At 44.5% G+C, this 26,111-nt stretch overlaps 1 protein-coding gene across 9 annotated transcripts in view; it reads left to right on the top strand.

Annotated features, from left to right (window-relative positions):
• Positions 1–26,111, top strand: part of szt2 (SZT2 subunit of KICSTOR complex) — a 106,843-nt gene that overhangs the window by 59,567 nt on the left and 21,165 nt on the right. For 8 of the 9 annotated variants that reach the window (XM_013911341.1, XM_005734980.1, XM_005734982.1 and 5 more), the window contains 16 exons: positions 588–779; positions 2,511–2,710; positions 2,876–3,042; positions 4,261–4,358; positions 4,456–4,588; positions 5,813–5,943; positions 8,590–8,637; positions 9,941–10,062; positions 10,518–10,703; positions 15,929–16,184; positions 16,258–16,337; positions 17,251–17,376; positions 19,899–20,101; positions 21,019–21,115; positions 23,079–23,159; positions 24,722–24,796. In XM_013911341.1, the coding sequence (XP_013766795.1) occupies positions 588–779; positions 2,511–2,710; positions 2,876–3,042; positions 4,261–4,358; positions 4,456–4,588; positions 5,813–5,943; positions 8,590–8,637; positions 9,941–10,062; positions 10,518–10,703; positions 15,929–16,184; positions 16,258–16,337; positions 17,251–17,376; positions 19,899–20,101; positions 21,019–21,115; positions 23,079–23,159; positions 24,722–24,796 (2,195 nt within the window). The remainder of the gene's footprint in view (positions 1–587; positions 780–2,510; positions 2,711–2,875; positions 3,043–4,260; positions 4,359–4,455; positions 4,589–5,812; positions 5,944–8,589; positions 8,638–9,940; positions 10,063–10,517; positions 10,704–15,928; positions 16,185–16,257; positions 16,338–17,250; positions 17,377–19,898; positions 20,102–21,018; positions 21,116–23,078; positions 23,160–24,721; positions 24,797–26,111) is intronic. The other variant, XM_005734983.1, reaches the window with a different exon arrangement.

Here is a 26,111-nt window from a genome sequence, read left to right as displayed (position 1 = left end):
CCACCCATCCGTCCATCCATCCACCCGTCCATCCATCCATCCATCCATCCATGCATCCATCCACCCACCCATCCATCCATCCATGCACCCACCCATCCACCCACACATCCATCCGTCCGTCCGTCCATCCATGCACCCACCCATCCATCCATCCATCCATCCATCCATCCGTCCATGCACCCCCCCATCCATCCACCCACCCATCCATCCGTCCACCCACCCATCCACCCGTCCATCCACCCATCCATCCCTCCATCCATCCATCCACGCATCCATCCACGCATCCATCCATCCACCCACCCACCCATCCATCCATCCATCCATGCACCCACCCATCCATCCATCCATCCGTCCATGCACCCACCCATCTACCCACCCATCCATGCACCCACCCATCCATCCATCCACCCATCCATCCGTCCGTCCATCCATCCATGAGATGTTATGCTCAACAAAATATCACAGATTGATGTCAGATATCTTTCTGGCTCTGTGTGATGTGTGTGTTGTGGTGTGAGTCAACAAAATGTTCCTTTTTATTGCTTTTTTCCCTTTTTTCACTTATTTGTCTGTTTTGCTTCTAACAGAACCACAGCTGTATGTCCGCTTCGACATCTGGGAGCAAGGCAACATTAGCCCCTTACAGCTGAGTGACAAACTGCAGGGGGCACTGCGCCACGCACTGTGTGATGTTGTCATGGAGCTGAGAGTATTGCCAAACCCTCTTTGTGTCGGGGTCCTCTGCCCAGCAACGAAAGCTCAGAAAGAAGAGGCAAAAGGTGAGCTCATTACTGCATCTGTATGCTGGGTCTGTTGTGTCTGCACCTATTTGCAATCAGATTGTACCAAGCAGTCCAATAAAAACAATGCTTTACAGTGTAATATCATTCACCACACTTCTGACACTGTGTCAACAAAAACACTGATGTCATGGCTTATGTTCGAGGAGCAGCAGAGATAATTGGCTCTGTCTACGTCCTAAAAGTTTGATAATGGGTCTGAAACCGTCGCTGTTTACCTCAAATATGCAAATGTAGCCAAAATAGCCAAAGAGGTTTATTTTTCTAAAATGATTTTGACACATTGTTGCTGTGCGGTGCACGGCGTTACATGACAGCTGTAGTCAGCAGCAGTTTCATGCTGTTACAATGTTTTTGTCTTTAGCAAATCAAATAACAAACTTTCACTGCAAAGCAAAACTACAAGCAGATGAACCAGAAGGTTGATTCTGTTCATCTGGACGTCGCCTTCTCATCCTTCAGGTTTCCACAAACTTACAGTCAGTACATTCACATAATGACTGAAAGTAGCACCACTGACTAACAGTGGGTCGTGAGGTCAGTTTCATTATCATTGAACTGTCATGACCATTGATCAGTGGCCATGAGTGGCGTTCACAGAGAGTTGAGGGCTGGCTGCAATCACAGCATTGTAAGATGGTGACAGAGAAGCAGCGGTGCTACAGCAGGTGTAGGTGTACTCTATATTTGTGCTTTCTTGACCCGCAGACAGTCCTGTTCCTAAACGCGAGTCTCTTTCGGAGTAGTAGGCGACTATGCCATGGGGGTTTTTTTTTTTCCCATCATTTGTTTTTCAGTTTTTTAGTTTAATGCTTGAATCTTGAGCTGGTACAACTCAGCGGATAATTACACAACCCAAATGGTGTTTGAGTAGGTCTCAAAAATGGATGCAGCTGTCCCTCCAGGACTGCTCTCTGGTATCAAAGGGACGTCCTGCTAACCTTTTAGCTACAAAGCCACAAATTTAGCTGAGCCTACATTATCAATGCCGTCCTCAGAGCGAGGCGAAGAATTCTGTTTGCTGACAGATTTTCTGTTTGTTACCAACATGGAGTGTACTGCTGGCCTTTGTACATATTCAGTGAGATGGTTTACCTGCTGCTGCATAATGGCCCGTTTGGCCGGATTAATCCAATATTCATGCTGCTTCATCTGTTTGTGGCCTTCCACACTGATATCATGACACAGATCAGAGGTTTAATGATGGTGATGGTGAAAATTGGCAAGTTGTCCTCTGAGCTGATAATATCAGCACAAGCAGACTTGGGTCACAAAGGACTCCAGATTACCCCACACTTTGGAATTTGTCAGATACCCCACAAGCATGGAATCTGTTCGTGGTTAACCCAACATCAGAGGATGACATGGAGGAGACGCAGCAGCACACACTGAAGCTGCAGGGCCTTTGTGGAAAGGTAAAGTTTCAACACGATGGTACAACAGACTGATTTCCTTTTCCTGTTTGAATGTAGTAAAGCTCCCTCCCATGTTATGTTTGACCCTCATGTAATTGGTCATGAAAGCTCTCTATTATCAGGCTTATTTGCCTCACAGACTAAACGAATAATCTAGAAGCGTGTGGGATATTTGGATGCGGGCGTTCGTGACACCCGGTGGCAGAAAGCAGAGCAGCATGGAGCATCTCACTGCAGCCACCCTTGGGAAGCGTTTAAGACTTTAATTGAAGTTTGATTGTGAAATGTTCTTCAGGGCTGCTGATTCCTTTGGCTGAGGCGAGAGAAGTGAAGGACAGCCCCAGGCAGCGCAGTGGCTCAAGGGTTTTTAAAACCAGTCCATCTCCGATCAGCTTAATCCAAGCTGTAGGAGGCGTCCCCACGACAGGAAGTAGCACACCCGAGTCCACCACGCCTACTGGCAAAAGCACTCGCCGCAGCTTCTGGGACATACTGGTCAGTTACTGGCTTTCTACGTCAGCATTTTGTGATCATTTAAAAAACAGTCGTTCCTTTTTTGCACAGTTCCCAGTGCTTATTGACTGTTCGTCTAGTTTCGACAGATCAGACGTGTCGTCACAGACACGTATGAAAGTAAGCATGTTTCTTTCCCTCCATCAGAGTAAGCCAGACTCGGCCGAGCTCGGGAGCCCCAAGACGACAGACGACATTGTGCAGGAGAAAGGCGAGGAGGGCCGAGCAGCGCGCCGCAGACACAAGACGGAGAATGTAAAGCAGCAGTGGAGCCAGGACAAGACGGTGGCTGTGGAGCTAGAGCAGACCCAGAGGTGGGACTCACTGAAGCCACTTATACTGAACACTGACTGCATCAGGCAGCTAGAAATCATACAAAGTTGAACCCTTATGCAGTCCTTGGAGAGAATACGGACACAGCGTGGGCTGTGCAGTTCCTCCTTCCACTTCATGTAAGAGTGTGATATCGCAGGAAAAGACCAATTATTACTAATGAAAGCTACATGACACATCATACATGCAGCATTTTTCCTGTGTGGCCCTCAATCATATATTGGCCCCTTGGGTTAACACTTGGACATTAATGCTTTGAGAGCTGCTTGTCTGAAGCGCATTAAAACTTTATATCGAGAGGAAAGCAAGAAGAGCTGAAATCATTCTGGTATTATTTAGAAGATGGTCGCGGTCTTTGGTGCCAAATTTAACCTCCTAACACACGAACTCCTTCATGGCGTTTTTAATTTCTCTTTGCTGTTTAGGATGTAAAAGCAAAGAATGATCTTTTTACCTGATGTAGTGTCTGAGAGAAATGAGATCCACATATGAGGATATTCGTTCTATATCTCGATAGAACAGTGGTGAATAATTGTGGTCTAGACAACCCAAAATGTGAAGTCCACATATGTGGACGCCAGGTGCTAGCAGGTGGGTCTGCACTATGTATGGAGAACGCTGATAGGTGTAAGCTGCTGCACAGTCTTGCTGGTGGCTCTTCAGTCTCAGACTGTACATAGATGCTCACAGCTGCTGCATCGTCACCATTTAGCTTCATTGGCATTTTGATGCCTGTTAGATCATTGGCTGCTGCTGTGGTTGCCTTCTGGACTCACCAGTGACTGTATTTACAGATGAAAGACACCAGCTAATGCTAGCAAGACTGGTTAGCAAGTTGCTGTGACTGACAGGCTGTTAGCTGGTTAGTGTGCGGTGTCCTTGGTTTCACATCAGATGTCTTCCAGCGCGATCACGATGCCTGGTTTCAGAAAAGGCTAAGACAGCATGATGCTTGGAGTGGGTGGAGTCACAGTGCCAGTACTGTCCATTTCATATTTAAAGATGAAATATTTTACCATGTATTGTAGTATTGTCATTTCTGTCTTAGATATGCTGAGAAAGCAGAAATCTTGCCTGACCACCACTGCATCACTGATGGCAGGCAACAAGCCTTTAAACCACCAAAACAGGTTTTCTCTCTGCTGTGAGTCCCATAGAAATGTGGTTTAATGAAGTGTGGGGGGGTTGTGGCTGTGCAGGAGGCAGCTGTCTCAGTTTGAGGAGGGAGATGCAGGCACTCTGGACCCCATTTACCAAGATATCTGCCAGCCGTGGATAACTTTCATGGCCAAACTTGGTAAGTTTTATCTCTACATTCGTCCAGAATCTGAAAACTTATTTGAGAAGTTGGGGGTTTATATTCTGCGAGCTCTCACACTCGGTGTTACTCTCAGGTTGCCCCTCCATTCAGCAGTGTACCACTAAAACGGCCTCACACTTCCTGCTGCCTTCCATCTTGGCAGAGATTGTCAGTTTGGTCAGTTCGCTGGCCGCCGACACAACAGTGAAGACATTTCGAAAGACGAGGTGAGTTTTTACATGTTGTTTTTCTTGGTAATCGATCATCACTCTTACCTTCCTGATGTTGAGAGCAATAAAACACTGTAACACTGAGTTGTGATATTTTTTGTTGCCGAGGTGCATGAAAGCTGTTGTTGTGCTCTGACATTCAAAATCACCTCAGCTGAGACTCTTCAGCTTCAGCTCAAATGTCGATTGTTGCTTCCAATGCAAATGACATTTCCACAGCTTTCATTCACTTTCATCTCTGCAGCTGATCTTCCAACTGCTGTCTGCACTTCATCGAATGGCATTCCAGCTACTTTCAGCCTCCTCATGCTTTGAGTCATTTTGACTCTTCAGCTGAAATTTGAATGACTGTTATTGGTTATAAGTCCAACTTGCTGTCATCTCTTTCAGTGCAGACCCCTGAAAGCGAACAAATTGTTCTCGCAGACTTCTTAGCAGCCTGCTCGTTAGAAAACACTGTGAATAAGAAGTGTGCGCTCTCTGGAGCCAGACAACTTCTTCGTTCCTGATTGTTGCCACACAGATACCGAGTCACTGTTTTGATCGCACTCGAAAATCAGTGCTCCTTTAGACTTCTCAGACATATAATCAATGAACACGACTATAGACACACAGTTTTACCTTATAGATGTGAAGTTAGGCGCTGTTTTTGGGTTACCACCCCCAGTTCATCCTCTGTCAGCCATGAGGCCTTTTATTTCTCTCCCTTTACTGCAGCATTTATTGTGATTGGCTGCCCCTCGCAAACTAAAGGTTTGATGAGCAGGTCGCGTTGGTGACGTTTCAAAAATAGAAAAAAATGTTAAACTGAGGATTTTGAGCAAACAGCTGCAGCTTCGGGTCACACTCAGAAACACTTAGACTGAGCTCAGGGGGCCGAGCAGGTCATCCACTAATCAGAAGGGTGGTGATTCGATGCCTGGCTGCTCCAGTCTACATGCCAAATGTCTGTGCACAAGATACTGACCCCAGGTTTCTCTCAGCTTCATCCACTGGAATGCATCCAATGCACTTAGCCATAGAAAGCAGTGCTTCTATGAATGGGACTGAAACATTAAGACATGTTGCATGAAGCACTTTGAGAGCTCAGAGAGTAGAAAGGCATCTTTTTGGAAACTGTTAACAGGATATTTACCATACCTGGTGGGCGCCCTCTGACTGCACACTGCCATTAAAGTCGTTCAGCTCTATAATATTGCAACTGTATTATACTTTTTGCAGCTGCCCCACATCTGGAGACCATTTTGTGCCGCTCCCTCTTGGCCAGAACCTCAGCCAACCACCGGACGCTGTGAGGAGCTTCATTCTCATCGGCCGCAACTTCCATCAGTGGCACTACAGCACAGAGCAAGGTAACCGCTGCAATACCAGCCGTTCACATTAGCCCCTTACTACCTTACCCTCTGCACAGGCTATGCATCACTACCTCAGCTCCACTGTGTTTTAAACAGCCTGTTATGGTTGTTTCCTTTTTCTCCAATTCATCAGGAAATCAGAATATTTGATTAGAAATGAACGCCGTTCATAGATTTGTGCAGCCCTGATACAGATGTAGTAAGTGATGAGTCTTTCCGTAAGAGTCCATGTTTGGAATTGAACAGCCGTTCAAGTACGAGTACATCGGTGTCATCCATCCGTTTTCCAAAGCCGATCCCAGCTGACCTTTAGGTGCGAGGTGGGGCGCACTCTGGACAGGCCACCATACTTGCATAGAGAGACGTTCACACATTCATTCACACCGACAACCGATTTAGAAACACCAGCTAACCTAACATACGTGTCTTTGTTCACGGAGAGCCACACAGGCACACGGAGAACATGAACTCCCGCTGACCCCAGCTGGCCCCCAGCTTTAAACCCAGTGACGGCGACCACCACATTATATTATTGGATGGCGATATGTTCAAATGACACATTGGTACTTTGTAGATGATAAAATATAAATGTAACAGAGTTTTTAGAATAAAAGTCAATTACTTCGTCTCCCTCCTGCTTAATTACCAAGCAGTCAGTTGACAGATGAGCAGAATCAAGGCCAAACAAAACAAGATGAAGGTAACAGTGAGAACGAGCTGCAACAAGACTGCACAATGCAAAACACAGGATAAATGTCAACAACAGAATAAAAGCATCTAATGAGAAATGATCAAGAATAATTGAAAACAATAAACAGGCTTATAAAGACAATGAGAGAGAAAAAGCATCACATAAAAAGAAGTCCATGTAAAGTGTTGTTGCTGGTCCTGTGAGCCTGTTATGTGCTCGAGTCATTCGTTGCTTCTAATGAGCAACAGATGACCCCATAATAAAGGAAAATAGAAGTCCAATAAACACATTATCCTGTGATGTTCTTTTGTTTCCTCATTATTGTAATCAATCACATTTCAGTCTGTAGTTCGTCTCATGCAAGTAAGTGCAGTTCAAAGAGCTTCACAGACGACTGAGAAGCCGACGATGAGACAAAGCGAACTGAAAGCAAACAGGTGGAATAAAAGGACGTTAAATACAAGCGCGCTCAGAGTTCAGCACATCAATGAGGATTAGCCCCAAGTCCAGTGTTGTGGTTCTACGGTGGAACAGGAAGGAACGTGCGCTCCGAGTGTGGAGGAATTTAAGTTCATGTTAACGTCTTGTTCATGAGTGGAGTGGGAGACTAACGTGTAGTCAGACCGTCCATCCTGGTGAGAAAGAGCCGAGTGTGGAATCAATGCTCTCAGCTTCCTGGTCTGTCTACGGTCCTACTCATGGGTGAGGCTACCATAGAAAACACAAGTAGTGGAAATGAAGGGTGTGTGTCTGTCTCACCCTCAGAGTGGGGTGAGTAACTTGGCCATGGGGTAAAGACCAGCAGCTGTTTGATACCGAGGTTGTTTAGGCATCTGACCCGGATGCCTGCTGGGTTTGTGGTTGACTCGGTAAATGAAAGCTGTGTTTGGTTGCACCGAACATTATGTCAAACATTTCCACTATAAGCAGCAGAGGATGGAAACACAACAAAATGACACAAACAAAAAAGAAACCTCTGAAAAGTTGATTAAACATCATATAGTTGAATAAAATGCTACATTATAAACTATCCGGGAGGGGCTCAGAGTAGAGCAGCTGCTGCTCCACATCGAAAGGAGCCAGCTGAGGTGGTTCGGGCATCTGACAAGGATGCCTCCTGGGCGCCTCCTGCGTGAGGTGTTCCAGGCATGTCCCAGCGGGAGGAGGCCCCGGGGCAGACCCAGGACACGCTGGAGAGATTATATCTCTCGGCTGGCCTGGGAACGCCTTGGTGTTCCCCCGGATAAGCTGGAGGAGGTGGCTGGGGAGAGGGAGGTCTGGGCTTCTCTGCAGGGGCTGCTGCCCCCCCGACCCGGCCGCGGATAAAGCGGATGAAGATGGATGGATGGATAAACTATAGTAAATAATTACCAAAAACTAAAAAGCCTAAACAATCAAAAGAATAAAACTATAACTTACATATAACAAAGTCAACAAACATGATGGCTATAAAACATAAATACAGTTTAACTTGAGATATTAATGTCTAACTGTAGTGTCCTTTACAACATATGAGTCCTTTCAGGTGTCCAGTGAGTGAAGTCTGCTTTTGTCTCATGCAGAGCTTCTGTTTCTAGTTTTTTCTGTTGGGCCTCATTTCTGTTGCTTTTGTGTCGCAGCAGCTAATCACACACTGCCAGTCTAGTGAGGATATTCTTGAGGGAAAGCTGTTCGGTATATTAGGCTGGCATAGACCTGTCTGCAGCATGTTGCTAACACTTGTTTTAACACCATGAGTAGTGTGGAGGAGACGCTCCACGTGTTTCCTGTTGAAGCTTTGAGCGTGCTCTGTCCTCGCCGCCGCCGCTGCTCTTTGATTCTGTGTTTCTCTGTCCGTGCTCGCTGCTCTCTAACATCTGTCTTATTTTTGTTTTGCTTACATCGGTTTGTGTCGAGCTGTGTTTCACTGTCCACGCCGCCTTGCTGTTTGTACCTCCTCTGTTTACCCACAGAAGACAGTTCAGATGAGGAAAACAGCCCAGTGCTAAATAGGGTCACACGTAAGTTTGCTCCTCAGCTTACCAACAACTTTCATGGTAATGGGATTTTCTTTATGGCTGCGTTTTGTCAATATATTGGTTTGTTTGTTTTTCTATATTATCAACAGCTGGAATATATGTAAGCGAGCTTTCACAGAGAACAGAGTGCGTCACATGTTGACATGAAGATTCATGAAATTTGTTTTACGTTAGAAATAAAAGACGACTAAAGTTGCATTAACTTCAGTCGTGTTTTTAATTGTATCGATCACCCTGTAACCAAACGGAGCCATCATAAAACGATAACCACGAATGCTAACTGTGTCGCCTCGCCACTTTAAAACACATCAGTTAATCAGACTAATTGTTATGCTGTGATAGCAAAGTTTTTAATGTGGACTGTATAGAAAACATGGATCTATTCATGTGACGTCCTCTTGTTCATCCTCGAGCTACGACTGTGAAAGCCACGGGATACTCGATGCTCATTGGCTAACAGCTCGATCATAATTTAGACAATAAATGTATTTTTATTTTTGACTTCTTTACAATCAGACTTATTTCTGCAGTTAGTCCCCTGCACTGGAACCCATGTCGGGTTCTTATTACACTACATGGCTTCATGATGTTAGCAGTTCTCTTCTTGAATAGTTTCTCCATAGCTTCATAGTTTGCGGCTGAATATTACTAATTTATACTAAACCTGCCACAAACCAAAGTGAAGTAAAAGCAGCCCTGTGACGTTGTGTCTCACACTGAGGAGGAGAATAAAACGCACACATTGAGAGGATAGTGTACAAGCTGTGTGGCTGCACTCATGAGCTTTTATAAAGCTGCAGCACCGATACGTTTTGTTTAAGCGCACCTTAAATCATCTTGAAGCTGAAATGCTGTTTGACCTTTCTGTGGTAATGATATTACTTCATCATTCTCTGCTTCCTTTCTGCGTGGATATCACGACCGCGCTCGCAAACAGGTTTACATCGGTTTTAAAAAAGAACTACGTTTCTTCACTCCTGATAATCAAGCCAACACTGTTTTTGTGGTCCATCGAACGCTGTGATTTCAGAAGCAGCATCACAGTAAAGCTTTCGCTCTCGTCAGTCAAACCTCAGAAACCCCAAAACCTCCCAGGAAGTGAAAAACCTGCCAAGCAGCTGCCCAGTACGTTTGTGTTTAAAACTCAGTTATGTCCATCTGACAGTTCAGTAAAGATTGTGATCAGAGTCAGCTGGGACTCCTTGTTGAAGGACATAACACAGCTGCTGGGCAGCTTGGACTCGTATTGCTTTGCTGTTGCACTGACTTTGTCTTTTCTGTCCAGCTCATAAAGGCTTCCAGCGCTTCGATGCTCTGGAGCAGAGCGATTCGGTCGGTCCGAGCCAGGCTGGGGTGGGAATGGCTCCTCGCCAGAGGTTCCTCTTTATCAGCATCCTGGACAAAGAGGTGATTTGGGATATGGAGGCCTCTGTACGCTCTGTATATCCCTCAGGCCGGGCAGAGAACAAGATCCCAAAGGGTCCCATTTGTAATGGCTTTCAAATACATGAACTTGTCCTTAGATGTATTTTTGTCAGTGGGTGCTTGAGCAAATAAAGATGGTGCTCTGACAGCATGTGTATAAGCTGCCCACAATAATGAAAATGTGTGACATATAAGCCCACGTGGTAGCCAGGTTACTAGCCCAGAGATCTTTAATCCTCTGGGTTTTTTACCTTTATTAGCGTGTTTTTGAAGCCCAATGCTGTCATTTCTCTGTAAAGCAAATTTCTCTGATATCTTTTCAAAAAGGTAGCACACATATCCTCATTGTGCTTCATAATTAAGCTGTGGGATTATGTTTCTAAGTACAAGTGTGCTCTTTAAAACATGATTGTAATACTTCACCGTTGGTTCTTCAGGTGACGCTGTACAGCTACAACTGGTCCGTGGATCTGGGCGCCTCTCTGAATCGCGAGCTGGTGCGTCTGGTGAAGTGGCAGAATGCGAGGGCTCACGTCGTCCACTGCCTGTTCAATCAGAAGATGGGTCTCTTCCATCACTACTGCTTTTCCGATGCTCCCATCCATGAAATAGACTCCAAGCAGGTGAAAACACTCTGGTGTATTGTAAGCAGGCCAACAGCAGTACAGGAAGAAAAGCATCATGGGATCACTTCATTGTTAGTTGTTTGTGAGGGACGTTTTGTGATGTCTGTACTCAGTGAGAGCTGAGTCAGAGAGAGCACACAGAGGCTTTAAGCACTGAAGCACCATTCAGTACATAAACTGTACCTCAAAGATGGCCTTAACTGGTTGCTGAATGCCCGTTTTAAAAGCAGGACAGCCTCACTGTGTCTTAGGTTTTAGGTTATGAGCATGAGGTAATCAGACTTGGCAGTCAGACCCACAAATGAAAGCTTACTACATTGTTTTTTTCTGTGTATAAACAATGTAAAATACTTTTTGGTGACTGTTTTGTTTACATACACGTTACCAAGTATCTGAGGATACTTCAGTCTCCTCTGATATTTACAGGTGCCCAAACAGTCCTGTTGTTGTCTGTGCCACCCCAACATGCTTTGCTGGGTAGATTGCACTGCATGACTGGAGCGCAGCATCAAACTGTTAAACTGTACAGTTGCACACTTCTTACAAAATCCAGCAAAATGTAGTTTACGGTCCAGTTACCCCAGCAGGTGTCTAGCAGCTTAGTCTGCCCTCACCTGTCAGTCAAAGCTTTCGATTCTTAAAAATAGAGATCAACGCATTTTTGATACAAATCTGTTGATGTGCTTTTTGGCCGTTAAGCACCGACTTCATTTTTTAGCCCTGGAGTTTTCTTTTTCAATATCGCATACTTTATTCTAACTTCATTTGTGTGTGTATATATGTGTGTATATACACACACAAATGAAGTCAGTGCTTAATGGCCAAAAAGCATATCAACAGATTTGTATCAAAAATGCATTGATCTCTATGTATGTGTGTATACATATATATTCATATATGTATGCAAGGCAGTCAAAGCAGTGAAAGTTGAAGGTACAGTGCTCTGACAGAGGAATCGGCTCCAGCTCCAGTAATACTGACTTTATGAGAGAAGCTGCAGTATGGACTGAAAGTAGTATTCGAGTATTTGATTTGGAACCCAGGGCGTATTTTTTATTCGTGGTATTTCAGCAGCTGCTGAGTCACCAGCAGCTCGCTCACAGTCAGTGCTGTGCTTGTCCTGCATTAGAGAAAGAAAGGAGGCAGCTGACTACGATCGGCCATCATGTGTTCACATGTGGTGACAGCAAATGACCAGTGTCAAACTCACTGCAGAGGTTGTTATGTGGCATCAGCACTGTGGCAGTCACCGCGTGCTTCCTGTAATGACACGCTGTGTTAACTGAGTTCTGCAATGACAGGCTGTGCCGCTCAGTTATTGTGCAACTGTGGAATATGATCTGCACAGGGGTGTTTTTCATATAAAAGCAGGACGATTAGCACTGCTTAACATGTCAGACGTGGTCCTGCCACAATGATTGTTCTGGGAGAATAATCACAGCCTTCTTTCTTTTTATAACAGCAATATAAGAAATGACATCAGAAAAACCTCGGCAGCATTTTCAGGCTCCCCTTAGACCTCAGACTTGCCTCTAAAAAGCACGGCTGCACCTTCTGTTTCTGCTGCTCTGCTGCATCTGGTGGGGAGCTGGTGAGGAGAACAGGATGCTAGCTCAGGTGGAATCAGCCTGGGAGGGTAGCATCTGCACTCGCGCTGTCACAGGAGGCAGCAGCTCCCGGAGCTCGCTTCATGCAGCTGTTGTGTCCTGAGGACGAATTTGTGTGACTCCCACATGGATGGTGATGTCATTACTTGATCCAGCCTGTTAGTGGTCCTCCTGCTATTTATGAGTTTCAGTGACGATGTGTCACAGTAATGTGTTTTCATCTTGTACTATGATACAATAGTTGTACAGAGAGCTGCAGGGCTGCATCTCTGTGGTTCCTCTTACAAAAAGCTGAAATCGTCGCGGCTTATTACAGTAAATAAGCATCGTTTATCATTTTTGCAACATGCACACAAAATGCTAATGTTAGGCTATGACAGTTGTAGTCGTGGGACTATAACCACCTCTTAGCATGTACGTAATTAGCCCGAGAGGTTTGGGATTGATCTGAGTGTGAGTGTCATTTTCAAATGAGCATTTCTTGCTTTTGCATCAGAAGCATTTCTGCTTTGCTCCGTTTGTCCTCCTGCAGCATTTTCTGTACGATCACTGTAAAGTTTGGCTTTTTAGTGTTTATTAACTTTGGTCTGCTACTAGTCGCCCCTACTACACTTATCTCCTGTAAAATATTCTATATTTGGGAGATGCTGCAGTGTGCAAACTGTTTTCAGTTCAGTCGATTGACATCCTGTGTAGATATTGGCAGGCAAAGACTGTCACTGAAGCCTCTTCCATATTTATGCCACTTGCAGCTTCATCAAAGCTCGCTGTGGCTCGATTCAGCTTTGTTTTCTGTTTTGAGTGTCTCAGCAAAAACTGCTGGACACCCTTTATTAAATATGGAGTTTTGGATCAATATGCAGTTGATGGTGTTGGCAGCAGAAACCAAAACAAGATTTTTCAGCCACACCACTAAGCATTTTTATTCTCCTTGATTATTACCCTTCTCTATCTGCTGTCTTCTTATGTTGTCCGGATCATATCTTGGAAATATAACCCTGTCACATCAGCGGCCTTGTTTTCCAAAATGGAGGACTTAACCACCTCAGTGCAATTTAGTCTCTGTCAGTTTCCATTCATCCTCCTCGATTATTTATGATCCTCTCTCACACAGAGGGCTTTGGGTTGTAGGTTTGTGTAGTCTGCTGTGCCGCCTGTTTAATAACTGTTTGCAAAGCATCTTTTACATCCCATCTTCCCTCCCACTCTCACACATCAGCTGTCACATCAGCTTCGCTGCTCTGAGGACAGCAGTGCAAGAAGGCTCCGCTTCTACAGCTACTGATTGATTTTACAATCGTTTTTCCTGGTGAGATGAAGGGGGTGTCATACGTGATAGTGTACTACAGATGGCTTGAGAATTGGGCGACTAAAAAGGCTTCTGTGTTGGAACATCTGGAAAAATGTAGGCAGAGAAAGCAGAGTGGCGGCATCAGCGACTGCTGCTAAAATACAAGAGACATCATGCAAATGATAAAGCCATCAAGCCACAGAGCTTTTCAAAAATCGATTAAAAGTAGCTTGCATCGTGCAGCATTGGCGTAGATGGAACATTGATTTGTAACCTGTGATTCAATTCATTTTATTTATATAGCGCCAAATCACAGCAAAAGTCACCTCAAGGCGCTTCATAGATACAGAGAAAAACCCAACAATCATATGACCCCCTATGAGCAGCACTTTGGCGACAGTGGGAAGGAAAAACTCCCTTTTAACAGGAAGAAACCTCCAGCAGAACCAGGCTCAGGGAGCCTGGTTCTGCTGGAACCAGCAGATCACAACCAATCACAACCATCTGCTGTGATTGGTTGGGATGAGAGAAGGAAGACAGGATAAAAGACATGCTGTGGAAGAGAGACAGAGGTTAATAACAGATATGATTCAATGCAGAGAGGTCTGTTAATACATAGTGAGTGAGAACAGTGATGTGAGGACACTGCAGGTCATCAAGTTTAGTTTGTTTACAGATGTGAACCTCACAGATGTGCAAGACTACTGTATAAACATGAAAAACGAGGCACAGTCAAAAACTTTTATTTAAATATGGTCTTATCCGGCGGTCCTCAACCGGTTTAATGTCAGACGGTATTTTCACGGACCGGCCTTTAAGGTGTGGCGGATAAATACAGCAACATAAAATAAACCCCGAGCCTCAACTCTCGCGGCCAGTGCCGGTCCACGGCCCGGGGGTTGGGGACCGCTGGTCTAACCTTGTGACGAATGGATTCAGAAACCCTCTCATATTATTGAAGGAGTGATTATTTAAAAAGCTGCCACCTCATGTTGCACAGCCATGTTTTTCATGTCTTTTGGGATCGTTCGATTGGAGGAAAACTCCTGGAGTAGATGCGTCTGTAGAACACAGTAAGGGACGAGGTCTTTGGTGACTGTTCGGCTCTTCTGGCTCAGATCGGAGATCACTGGTTGGATAATCAGCATACAGTACTTTTCCAGTATGGAGAAGTATACAGAGAGCAAAGAGTGCCACCCTTCCCCACCATGTCAAGCTGACCATGGTGTTGTTTAAATAAATCATGTAATGCTGTTTTAGTTTGAATGAAAGTTCAGTAAAATCCAGCAAAATGTCATGCACAGTGTGAGCAAAACAGACGGACGGAGAGACTTATTAGACCCCGCTTTGCAGCCGAGAATGACACCAAATGCCCTTTCAGTCTTCTCCCTGTGGCCAACAACAAAACAAGCGCAAAGAATAGAAAGAAGCAAACTTTTCCTTTCCCTCCGATGGCCTCGCTCTTCATCACGGCATTACTAATGAGTGCGGACAGAAGGCAGAGTCAGAGCAGCAGAAAATTTGCCTGAACAGAACTTCATCTGTCAAGGTCCTGATGAGAAGCAGAGGGAGCACCAGTGCACGGTTTGACCCCCCAGCCTGTGGGCATGGTGCAGCCAGCACTGCCACACGAGGGGCATCTGGGCCCTGAGCTGCTCCGCTGAGCAAACTCACCCAAAAGCTCCTGTCAACAGCAAAAAGAGAAGAACAGACAAAACTAATATGCAGCGCGGCGACTGCAGCACGTCGCTGCGTCATGTGATAGAAGAATGCAAATGTGCTTCCTGTCTGTGTCCAAGGCTCGAGCATCCTCAGGTTAAGGCAGAATTAATCACCTGATGAACACAGACTAAGATTTCACGTATTAAACTCTTTTAAGATGAGTTTTAACGGACCACACAAAAACAAGACCTTTCCAGATTATTGAGTTCCCTCTTGCTGCTTGTGAAATGACTTCTTGTGAAGGACTTGGGCCCAGACTTCTCTTCTGCTGTGAGCAGCACTGTCTGAGCGATGACACCCAGCAGTCACCACCACAAACATCAAACCCTCCAACACAAGCTTCTCATACAGAAACGCCAACCTGTGGCTTCAGACAGTGTTTTAGTGGTGACTTTAAAAGCTGCTGTGCTGTGCTTGGCTCAGATATAAGCTAGCATTTGCTAACAGTAGCCCGGTGAAAGCCTGCTTGGCCAGACAGGAAACTGCGATTCACTCGACAACTTTGTAATAAGAGTGGTTTCCTGAGGTTACTCAGGAGGTATTTAGCTGCTAAGTGAGGTGATGGCGTCATTAATTGTCGAGTTATTCTCTATCTTGATCAGGATCCCAACCCATTCCTCGGTCCCTCCATGGAGCCTGATGCATTGCTGCGTAGCGCAGTCCCTCCTCTGCCCAGTAAAGAGCAGGGCAGACTGGGAAACTCTGGTCGAAGTCTTGCTCCCCTCCACTTTCCCTCCGAGTTGCTTCCCTTTGATGAAGCTCTGAGGGACGTCTGCACCATTCGGCCTTTGATGGACGGAGATGTGGTGGCTCGACATGGCAGCCAGCTGTTGGAGATCAAAGCTGCTGAGCGGAGAGGTGAATAGTTTGACTTGTACATTAAACATGATGTCAGTTTGAAAAATTAATGGCTTTGTTTTTATTCTTACAGAATTAGAGAAGCAGATGAAGATAGAGAACCTGTTCGTGACCTGGCAGCAGAGGTCAGCACAGTCCAACATGCCCATTTCAGTAAGTATTTTCAACAGTGTTTAACCCTTTAGAGCCGGTCGCTGGGGTCACACAGGCACCTGCAATGTTTTTATTAAACATCTGTAATTCCCATAACTCCTGAACCAGTTGCTCAATTGAAAGAATTCCCACGCTTCCTGAAAGCAGCGGCTCAGCAGGGTCAGTGTAAGTAAATGTAGCCTTAAAGACAGCTGTTCTTCTAATGGAGCCTGTGGAGTGTGAGGAATGCAAAACAAAAGAAAGTTAAAAGAAAAGCAGTCGTGTCGTTATACTTTCTGAAAAGCCTGCCCCCTGGTGGTGATAGTTTTAGTTAACGTTCATAAAGGGGAATCACAAAATGCACCTTTAAGTTCATAATGATGTTGGATATTTAAAACATAAACAGCAAATTGGATTTGACCAGTAGATTCTTCCACTGTGCAAGCAGCATAATCTCAGATGGAGCTAATTGCACTCGACTAACCCGGGGGAACAGCGTCTCACTGCTTCATGTCTTTGAGGGGCTTCAGTTACAGCTCACTCCTCGGGGAAATCATTTTGCATCGCCTTGTTTCAAAGTGGGGAATATCCGAGCTAATTAAAAAGGTTTCTATCTGACACCGTGACATCTCGAGAGGTTACACGGTGGCATTAAATTTACAAATTTGATATTTCAGCAGTCGCCCACATGGTGCTCTTACTGAAGCACATCCAGCAGGAGGTCTGCAGCCTGAGCTGAGTCTGTCGGGGCCAGGAGCCGTGTCCAGTGCAATAAACAAGCTAAATTACCTGTTGGCTGTAGTTTGAATGCTGATCTGCTGCTAAACGTTCAGCCTGGTGTCATCTTTGATGTTGCTGTGGTCTTTTATGTCATCCCACCTGCAGTTTCATACTTTTACCATTTCACTAAGAGTTACCTTGGCTGTCTCTGCAGGGGACAGATTTGGAGACTCTGAAGCAGTCGTCCCGACTGGTCCACTACTGTGCCACCCCTCTGCTCTTTGACCCCGTCTTCCGCAAGCAGATCCAAGAGGAACAGATTATTCAGCCTCTAGAAAAGGTTTGTTTTCCATGCAGCTAAAGGCAAAGTTACTGGCAGATTCATTTTTCACTTTAGACATTTTATTCATATAAAGACCGAATAAAAATACAGTCTTCAATTTCTGATCCTGTGTTTAATGTTCCTCTCTTACTTCATGGTAAACGCAGTGACTCCAGGTTAGGAATCCTCTGTTTTACATTCATGCTTGATTTGAGATGTTCTTTTACAAAAGGATTTGCTTTAACGACGACACAGAAAACACATCAAATATTTAGACTGAGAAAATGGATCATTTTGGTCCAGAAGAGTCATTTTCAATTCAACGGCAGGAAAAATGTTTACAAAACTGGAGCAGGGCGACGTGTAAGCAGTGTAGCATCGCCCCTTCTTTTAACAACAGTCCATAAATAGACTTGGAGCTGAGGACACCAGTTGCTGGACTTTTGGAAACGAATGCTGTTATTTTGGTCCCTTTTTTTAACTTTCCCTACGCACAGCATTATACATCTGTAAAGACGAGAAAAGGGCTGAGTGAGGATGGGCAGCTCTCCGTTTAATCCATTTATTGTGCACAGATAAGACATCTGAGAGCATCATATCACAAAAGGCTATTCATATCATCAAGTATCTCCAACACTGAGATCCAGTTTGTTCTTTCTATGAAAAGGCCTCAAATACTCTAAACGAGTGAGCGGGTAACCCTTTAGCTGAGGAGAAAACATGCTTTCATATTCGTCCTGTTAGTCATTTGTTGGATATAAACCTTTAAGGGCCAGAAGATATTTTCACTGAGACGAGATCCTGAATGCAAACTCCTACTGCTTCCCAGAATGCATTTATTCGAACACACTGCTAATTATTTCCACATTAAAGCATAAATGAAGCTATTCTTTGCTCTGGTGCTCCGTAGGTTCATGTCAACCAATTATTTTTGCAGTAGCCTAAAACATGCGTTGAATGTGTTTTTGAATGAGCCTTGGATGCCTTCCTCCACTCTTCCTGGGAATATCGTCGTGTTAGTCCTCTGCAGTGTTTTTACAGAAGAGGACTCGTCTGCTAATAAGTGATATAGTTTACATATCAACCCCTTCCCAGAAGACTAGTTTTTCTATTATGGTCAAAGAGGGAATAGATAGTGACTGATGAAGTTAGTTAATAGTAAGTATTTAAAGCCTTTTTAGTGTTATTTAACAACACAATGAAGGTTTTAGAGGAATTTATTTCAGAGCCTGATGTTTCCTAAAGTATCTCAGTCTGGATTTGCTTAAGTCTTTAACAACGACAGTATCATCTGTGCAGTGTTCGATGTGGCGTTCAGGCTGCTGAGCTGTACATCCTGTTTCATTACCCACCAAATGTGTTCAGTGGACGAAAGGTCTGCAGACACTTCAGTTCAGCATACTAAGTGTTTGCTTGGGCGCGTGTGTTGCTCTAAAACCTGCATATGCTTTCCAGCATTGACGGTACCTTTGCAGAAGTGCAAGCCACCAGTTCCAGCACCTTCTGAACTGATAACTAGCAGATGGTCCCTCTCCTCGTTAGTCCAGAGGAACAAGAATTTCAAATTTTGCTTCATCTGATCACAAAACAGTTTTCCATTTTGCCTCAGTTCATTTTAAATGAGCTTTGCTTCGTTGAAGATCACCTTCTGTGCCTCTCTACATCTTACTCACCTGTATTAAAGGAACCCAGTTAGCTGCAAAATGCTCCTCCGGCTGGTTTACCCCACCAGCCTCGTGTCGTTGTCATGCTGACAGATGAGGAGGGGGCTGTGGACACCCGACTTCCTCAACATGAGCTCAGCTGCAAAACGAGAAATGGTTTTTCATGAAAGAGTAAAATCTCTCAACATTTGATATGTTTTCTGTGTTCTGTTGTGAAAGGAGTATTGATTTACACAGCACTCCAGTAGGGCTGCCACGATTAGTCGACTAGTCACGATTACGTCGACTATCAAAGTAATCGTTTGTGGCAGCCCTACACTCCAGCATGTTTTATGTTAGTGTTGTAAATTTATTCCCTGGAAGTTCCTTTCAAACCTCAGGAGGAAGTTTTGTAGGATTCCAGCTTCTTTCATCTGAAAAATCTCACAATCGGAGTCACTTTGGTCATTTTCAGTACAGGAACATGTTGTATGTATGGAGCACTTTGTGGTCGACAGGCTTCAGACAGATTCTGGGATGTGGATCAGTTTGTGACGTGTATTTCCACATCTGAGCCCCGGTGCTCCTGCTTCCTGTCAGAGCTGACAGCAGCCCCCTGTCTTTCTGCCTGTGTGCTCTAACTCTGCACATGTCGCTCTTTTCAAGTTAAACAGGCCTTCATCAAAGTTCAAATGCTCTTTCCGTTAGTGGTGGATTGATCTGGATTATTCTTCCACGGCTCAGACGTATGGCTTCTTTGTTTCATCAGGCTCAAAATGAAAGTTGTGATTTTCAGTCATCTTTTAGAATTTTGTATTCAAACATGGTTCATTTCTTTGATATGTATTCAGGCCATGTGCACTGTACTATAAATTCTTCTGAAATTGTGTGTGTCAGAAAAGGCATCGCTCCAGTGATTCCACGGCATCAGGTCGGGACCGCAGCTACAGCACAGACTCAGCTGACATGCTGCCCGGCCGACTGAAGGAAGAGTCCTGGCTGCTTGAAATTTCCAGCACCTTCCTTCAGCAGTATGTCCAATACCTGCAGAGCATGGGCTTCATTTTGGTGCAGGTCCGGCCTCAGTCTCCAGCTCGCAGGTGTGTTGGATGTGTGCTTTTCAGCTGTTGCTTCCTTCTAATGTACCCTCAACCCTTTCAGCACCTGTGCGTCCCCCTCCACGAGCTCAGACGTGTTAATCAGAACTTTACGTTAAATCCGGGCTGCTTGTTCTCAGAGATTTCTCTTTAATGCTCCCATTTAAATTCAAATTGTATTTGTCACATACACAGTGAAGTGCTTAGACAACTGCTCGTGACCTAAAATAAACGACTATGAATAGAATAGGAAATAAAATTTAACTAGGAAAGAATAAAGTAAAATATAAAAATTAAAGTTAAAAATAAAATAACTGTACAACAAAATACACAATATAGAAAATATATAAGAGAATATGAAGAACTATGGAACAAAAGCAGCTGTACGAGTATTAAATGGTAATGAAAGAAATGTAATGTCCAGGGTTGGGCACATGTTTAAGTGTCTTGTGAGTGATTTGATTTGATGCATTTAAACTGGGGCATGTCTAATGGCAGCAGTTAAAATAAAGGCTTTCATGTGTAAGTCCATATTTATCTTTATTAGATAAGAATAAACAAGTTTCATAAACTGTTTAATTAGTAAACGGGTGTTTTCTTCTCTCCCTTTAGTGTGTAAAATCAGGAATCATTAACCTCCAGTCTTCTCTCGCACCGTCCTGTGTCATACTTGTCTATTAGTCATTTAATCGCAAATGTTTTGATTCTCCTCTGACCTTTGACCTCCATCCACTGAGGCAGGAAGCCTGAGCGTCCTGCCTGCTGTCACTTTCTCAGTCTGTGTGTGACTCGCACTGAATCGTCTTCCTGCTTGGATATTTGCTGCTGGCTCTCTATGAGCCTTTGTTGGGTTTTTTATAGTTTAAGCAGATCTTTACTGACCCCTGTCCCCCACTCCACCCCCACCCCCTGTCCTGCAGCATCGCCCGCGCTCGTGCTGCCATGTTGAACTCTATGTCATCAGAAGGCAGGATGTCTTTTTCTTATGTGAAGCAGAAGAGCGAGGACAGCCCTAAGGTTAGTGTTCACCTTGAAAATGCTCTTTTATTCACAAAACTTGGGCATAAAGTCAGACTGTGCTGTGGGAAAACGGGTCCAGTGAATTTCTAATGTGTCAGTAAAACGAAAGTCTCCAGCATCTCCAGAGACGGGTATTTCCTCTACGTCTGATTTAAACTTTTTTTATCAGATTTGACTGAAGAGCTGCCACAGCCATGGTTTGAGCTGTGGTGAGGCAAACTCGAGGAAGACTCATGTACTCATGCACGCTGAGAAGTTTACAGTTTTAGATCTTTCTGTATTTTTAAAAAACAGATGCGAGTTCCCAAAGACGGTGTAAACATGTGTGTAATGATGCAACAATGGAAAAAGACTGCAGCGCTGCTTCAGGGGGTCAAGAAGCTGTTTTGTTTGTACTCAGGCAGTGGTAACCTTTTCATTGCTGCTAACTTTAATGGGTTATGGCGTGTAAAAAGTTCCTCTGTGGCACAACTTCAGCACCTGGCAAATATGGACGCTCTCCTCGATTTAACGGAACATCAGCCTGATTTAAAGTAGGAAACAAAATGTGACGCAGGTTTAAATGTTGTCCTTTCATTGTGTGTATTTATTGTAAATATTCACACTGTTTAGGCACCAGCAGCTGCACATAATCAGACACAGTAACGTCTTATTGGGCAAATATAAACCTGTTTACCTGCTGGGTGAGACTAACATGCACACCTGCATCCTGAAACAGGCCACAGTGAGAAATCACAAAATTCAGTTTCATCGCTTGTGATCCTGCAACAGCAGGCGGAAAATCCGGATCCCTTCTGTCCCAGCTTTTAATGACGTCACCTTCTATGTCGTTGCTATTTGAACATGAAAACCACAGCCAGCTACGTAAAAAGAGAAATGAAAAAGATTCGCAGTGGCAGATTTTACAATATCAGCCACAGGCCTGATCATCTGTCTCTTATTTACAAAGCTGAGGTCTGAATTGCTCTTATGCACTGGACCTTTCACGTGCTGCAGTTAGAAAGTTACCTGCATGGTTTGTTGGCTTTGCAGCCACACAAAGATCAACCTGACCTTCACTCGCTGCATCAGTCAGGAGTTTCAAATCTGTGCCGTGATGCTGTCCAGCACAGAGCTTTGGACTCGTTTGCATATTTATTGACTCGTGGCCCCCCTCCATGTCTGCAGATTTACAGAGATGCTAAAACAAAACTTTGCTTTTAGATTAGAAATTAAGACCTTTAAGTGTCTCCTTGTGAGTGATGTCACAACATCAGGCCATGAAAGTTTATTTGCTTTGTTTATGTCTGAGCTAATCCACGGCAGCGACGTCTGACTGGATAATGATCGAATCCAACACCGGTGGGTTTTTGTCAAACAAAAACATAATGCGGAGTGAAGGTGTGCCTCCTGTGACATCGCATGCTTCTTGCAGCAAGCACGTTGGCTCCACTGGGGCAGCATGAACCTGACGGACGTCTCTACAGGTTAGATGAGCCTTCTGTGAAACAGCGGAGAGACGGGGAGATGGCTTCAAACCTGTGGGAAGCAAGAGCACAATAATCATGTTCGTCAGCTTCGAGGAGCTCGGTAGCATAGCTACGTTTGGTGCTGCCCCCCCTCCACTGAATGCTTTGTTTGGATGCGCCCTGGTGTTTCGGAGACCATGAAAGCCTCTGTGCACAGATGGAGGTCCACACCACATATGTGCATAAATAAGACCTAAATCCCATTAGGCTGAGATGACAGCCCTCGCTTTGATATCAGTCCTTCCCTTTCCTTTCCAAACCTGCACAGCAGTCAGTCCACACAGTGGGAACAACAGTTTGTTGCTTTAGAAACAATATTGTGTTACAATAAAGAATATCTACCATTATAACATTAGTGTTGATGAGGGTGCTGGAGTAGTACTATGCTACACATAAAGGTGGTGCGCATTTAAAATGTTACAGTTACAAACTGTGACTGTTGTGACCTTCAGACTGCGGCGTCTGGGACCACCGCGTATCACCTGCAGAGGGCGCTGCCAGGAGGAATCGTGTTGATGGAACTGGCTTTTCAGGTGAGAAGCGCTGTCCTCACTAATACACTGTATGATTCTTTCAGTTCTTTGAGACAGGCGAACAGTTTAGTTTAGATAATGATTAAAAATCTAATGTGATGGTTCAATGTTAAATAGTTAAAGGGATGATGGGTCACAGCGATCAGCGGCCAACTGGCTGTTCAGACGAGGTCCATGTGACGCTGATGGGGATCGTTTCCAAAGTTCACAGTTGTTCCGTTCATCCTGGAGAGATCCGGTCTGAACGCCAGCATTTCTAACACTTTGTTTCTAGTCGTGTTGGTTCTGCTGCAGTGTTGAAAGATGCTAAAAAAGGCAGCAGTGAGAAGAGAAGAGGTGCTGAGCAAGTCGAAAAGTGTTCAACTTCAGATAAAAACGCTGAGCTTGGTGTCACTTTTCACCTTGCTGTCAAATTCCTGCGAAGGAGAGCGCGACACACTGACCAACAGGCACATCCTACTGGTAGCACTCAACAGTAATGACCTGCTTAAAGCCCCAAACTCTTACAATAGTGAAAGGGAAATAATGCTTGGAGGAACTTTTTGTTTGTTCAAGGTTCTTTATTTGTCACATGCATAGTTATACAAGTATAACACAGTGAAATGTAGCCTGACACGCTCCTCGACATGTGCAAAAATGGGGGGGGGGTGTAGAGGAAGAACATTATATATATATACACACACACACACACACACACACACACACACTGGGTGAATGTGCAGTAGTAGCAGCAAGCAGGTGAATTCTGTACATTAACTCTGGCAGTGAATGAGTTAAACCCATTGACTCATTCACTGCCATTGACGGCTATAGACGTCAATGGCAGTGAATGAGTTAATATGAATAGATATCTGACATCTTGCAGTGCGTCTACAGCAGGCAGTTGGTGTCAGGTACTTCTGTATCATAGGAGTGTGTCAGACAGTGAAACGCTGTGCTGCCAGAGTGCTCTCGAGCATCCCCAGTAAAGCATTTGTACCTGTGGTCAGTGCTCAGTGTCAGCAGCGCTGCCACTGCAAACACTCAGAGTGAATCAGTATCAGCCTGCATCGTGGGTCACACTGAGTAACTGGTGTTTCCCACACTAGCATCTTTCTTTAGGCCTTCAGTCGTGTTCAGCTAAGGTCTTCCTCCCAGGTTGTTATGGCAACCTTTTTGTTTACTGTGTCCCACACTTAACGTACAACGAGACATAACACAACTGGTGTGAGACGAGTGAAATAAGCCACAGTGTTTGCCAAAACCTATTAATGAGAGTGGGAGGAGTGGGTAATCACTGCTGTGATGTTGTCGCCGCAGCGCTGTGCGTTTGGCCCCGTGCTGTGTGTGTGGTCTGATATCCTGGCACTATGTGTTTGTTTTTGCCGTTTGCTCATCCTTAGCTACACGTGAAACGTTTTGACCTTTCGACATATTGTTTGTTGTGATGGTGAGGATAGATTTTTCCACATACAAGCCTTCAGCTCTCCTGAAAAACAGCACATTGACTCCCTGTGTGCAGTCTTACGGATTATTTTACTCTGGTGTTGAGTAACCTTGTGGTCTTTGTGTCACTCCACCAGGGCTGTTACTTTTGTGTGAAGCAGTATGCACTGGAGTGTTCCCGTATTCCCATGGGCCAGACCGTCAACTCGCAGGTAAATGCTTGACACTGATCTGCACTGCTGTGTGGACACACAACACTGAGCTCCGTGTCCTCAACAAGAACATAAAAGAGCGAAAAGGAAACACAAACCAGAACACAAATGATCACAGTGGGAGGGCAGGAGTGCCAATCTGTGTGCATCATGTAGGTTTGGGGTTCTGACTGGTGTTGGGCTGCTGGGCTCTTTGTGATCATGGGCTCAGTCAAGTTTAAATCCTTAAATCTTTGTTTAAATCAGTTTTTGTAGGAACTGATATACTTGAAATTAAAGCCGTTTTTAAAACACCTAAACTCTTTCAATATAAATGCTGAATAAATTCCTTGTAGTCTGAGTTGTTTAAAAACCACATTTTTAGAAGCCCTTCACACCATTAGTGCCTCACGTGAGTCGACATGTAGACTTCATCACTCTGACTACATTTTCCCAGCTGTTAGCAGTAAAGCAAAATAAAAAATAAGATAAAATAATCATTTGAAGCAGCCAGTTCCTGACAGCATGATGGGAAGAGGTGAACCACACGTAGCTTTTATGCTAGCTTTACTGTGGTTTAGTGTTATTTTGCCTCTTCTGTTCGTGCTGCAGTTGAATATTATTATTGCTCTGATGCAGTTTAAGAGCCACGTGGTCAACAGCAGCTGTTCAGTCTGGTTTACAGCGCGTTCGCCCATTTCTTTACTTCTCGTCCGATGTAATTTCCACCCTTTGTCTGTTTATCCACCGTGAGCAGAAACACACTTATTAATAAATAAGAAGCAGATACAGATTTTAAAATAATCCTCTGGCTGAGACAGAATAACCTCCACTGTTATTTCACATCTACTAGTCATGTCAGGTCCAACTAGGGTAAATTTGTCATCATAAGGTGGCGCAACTTAAAAGTGTCGGCCGTAACCATCTATGAGAAACTACACTGCAGTGACCAAACAGGCTACAGCTATTCAAACACTCGTTGTTGGAGCCAAAGCTGCTCTCTGCCATCACTTCTCTTCATAGCTTTCATGGACAGAAGTTCAATTCAATTCAATTCAATTTTATTTATATAGCGCCAAATCACAACAAAAGTCGCCTCAAGGCGCTTCATAGATACAGAGAAAAACCCAACAATCATATGACCCCCTATGAGCAGCACTTTGGCGACAGTGGGAAGGAAAAACATCCTTTTAACAGGAAGAAACCTCCAGCAGAACCAGGCTCAGGGAGGGGCGGGGCCATCTCCTGTGATTGGTTGGGGTGAGAGAAGGAAGACAGGATAAAAGACATGCTGTGGAAGAGAGACAGAGGTTAATAACAGATATGATTCAACGCA

The sequence above is a fragment of the Pundamilia nyererei genome, unplaced genomic scaffold, assembly GCF_000239375.1.
Source record: "Pundamilia nyererei isolate P.nyererei 1_Seehausen unplaced genomic scaffold, PunNye1.0 scaffold00061, whole genome shotgun sequence".
NCBI lineage: Eukaryota > Metazoa > Chordata > Actinopteri > Cichliformes > Cichlidae > Pundamilia > Pundamilia nyererei.
The sequence above is the reverse complement of the archived record's forward strand: the minus strand, read 5'-3'. Positions and strand labels throughout refer to the sequence as shown.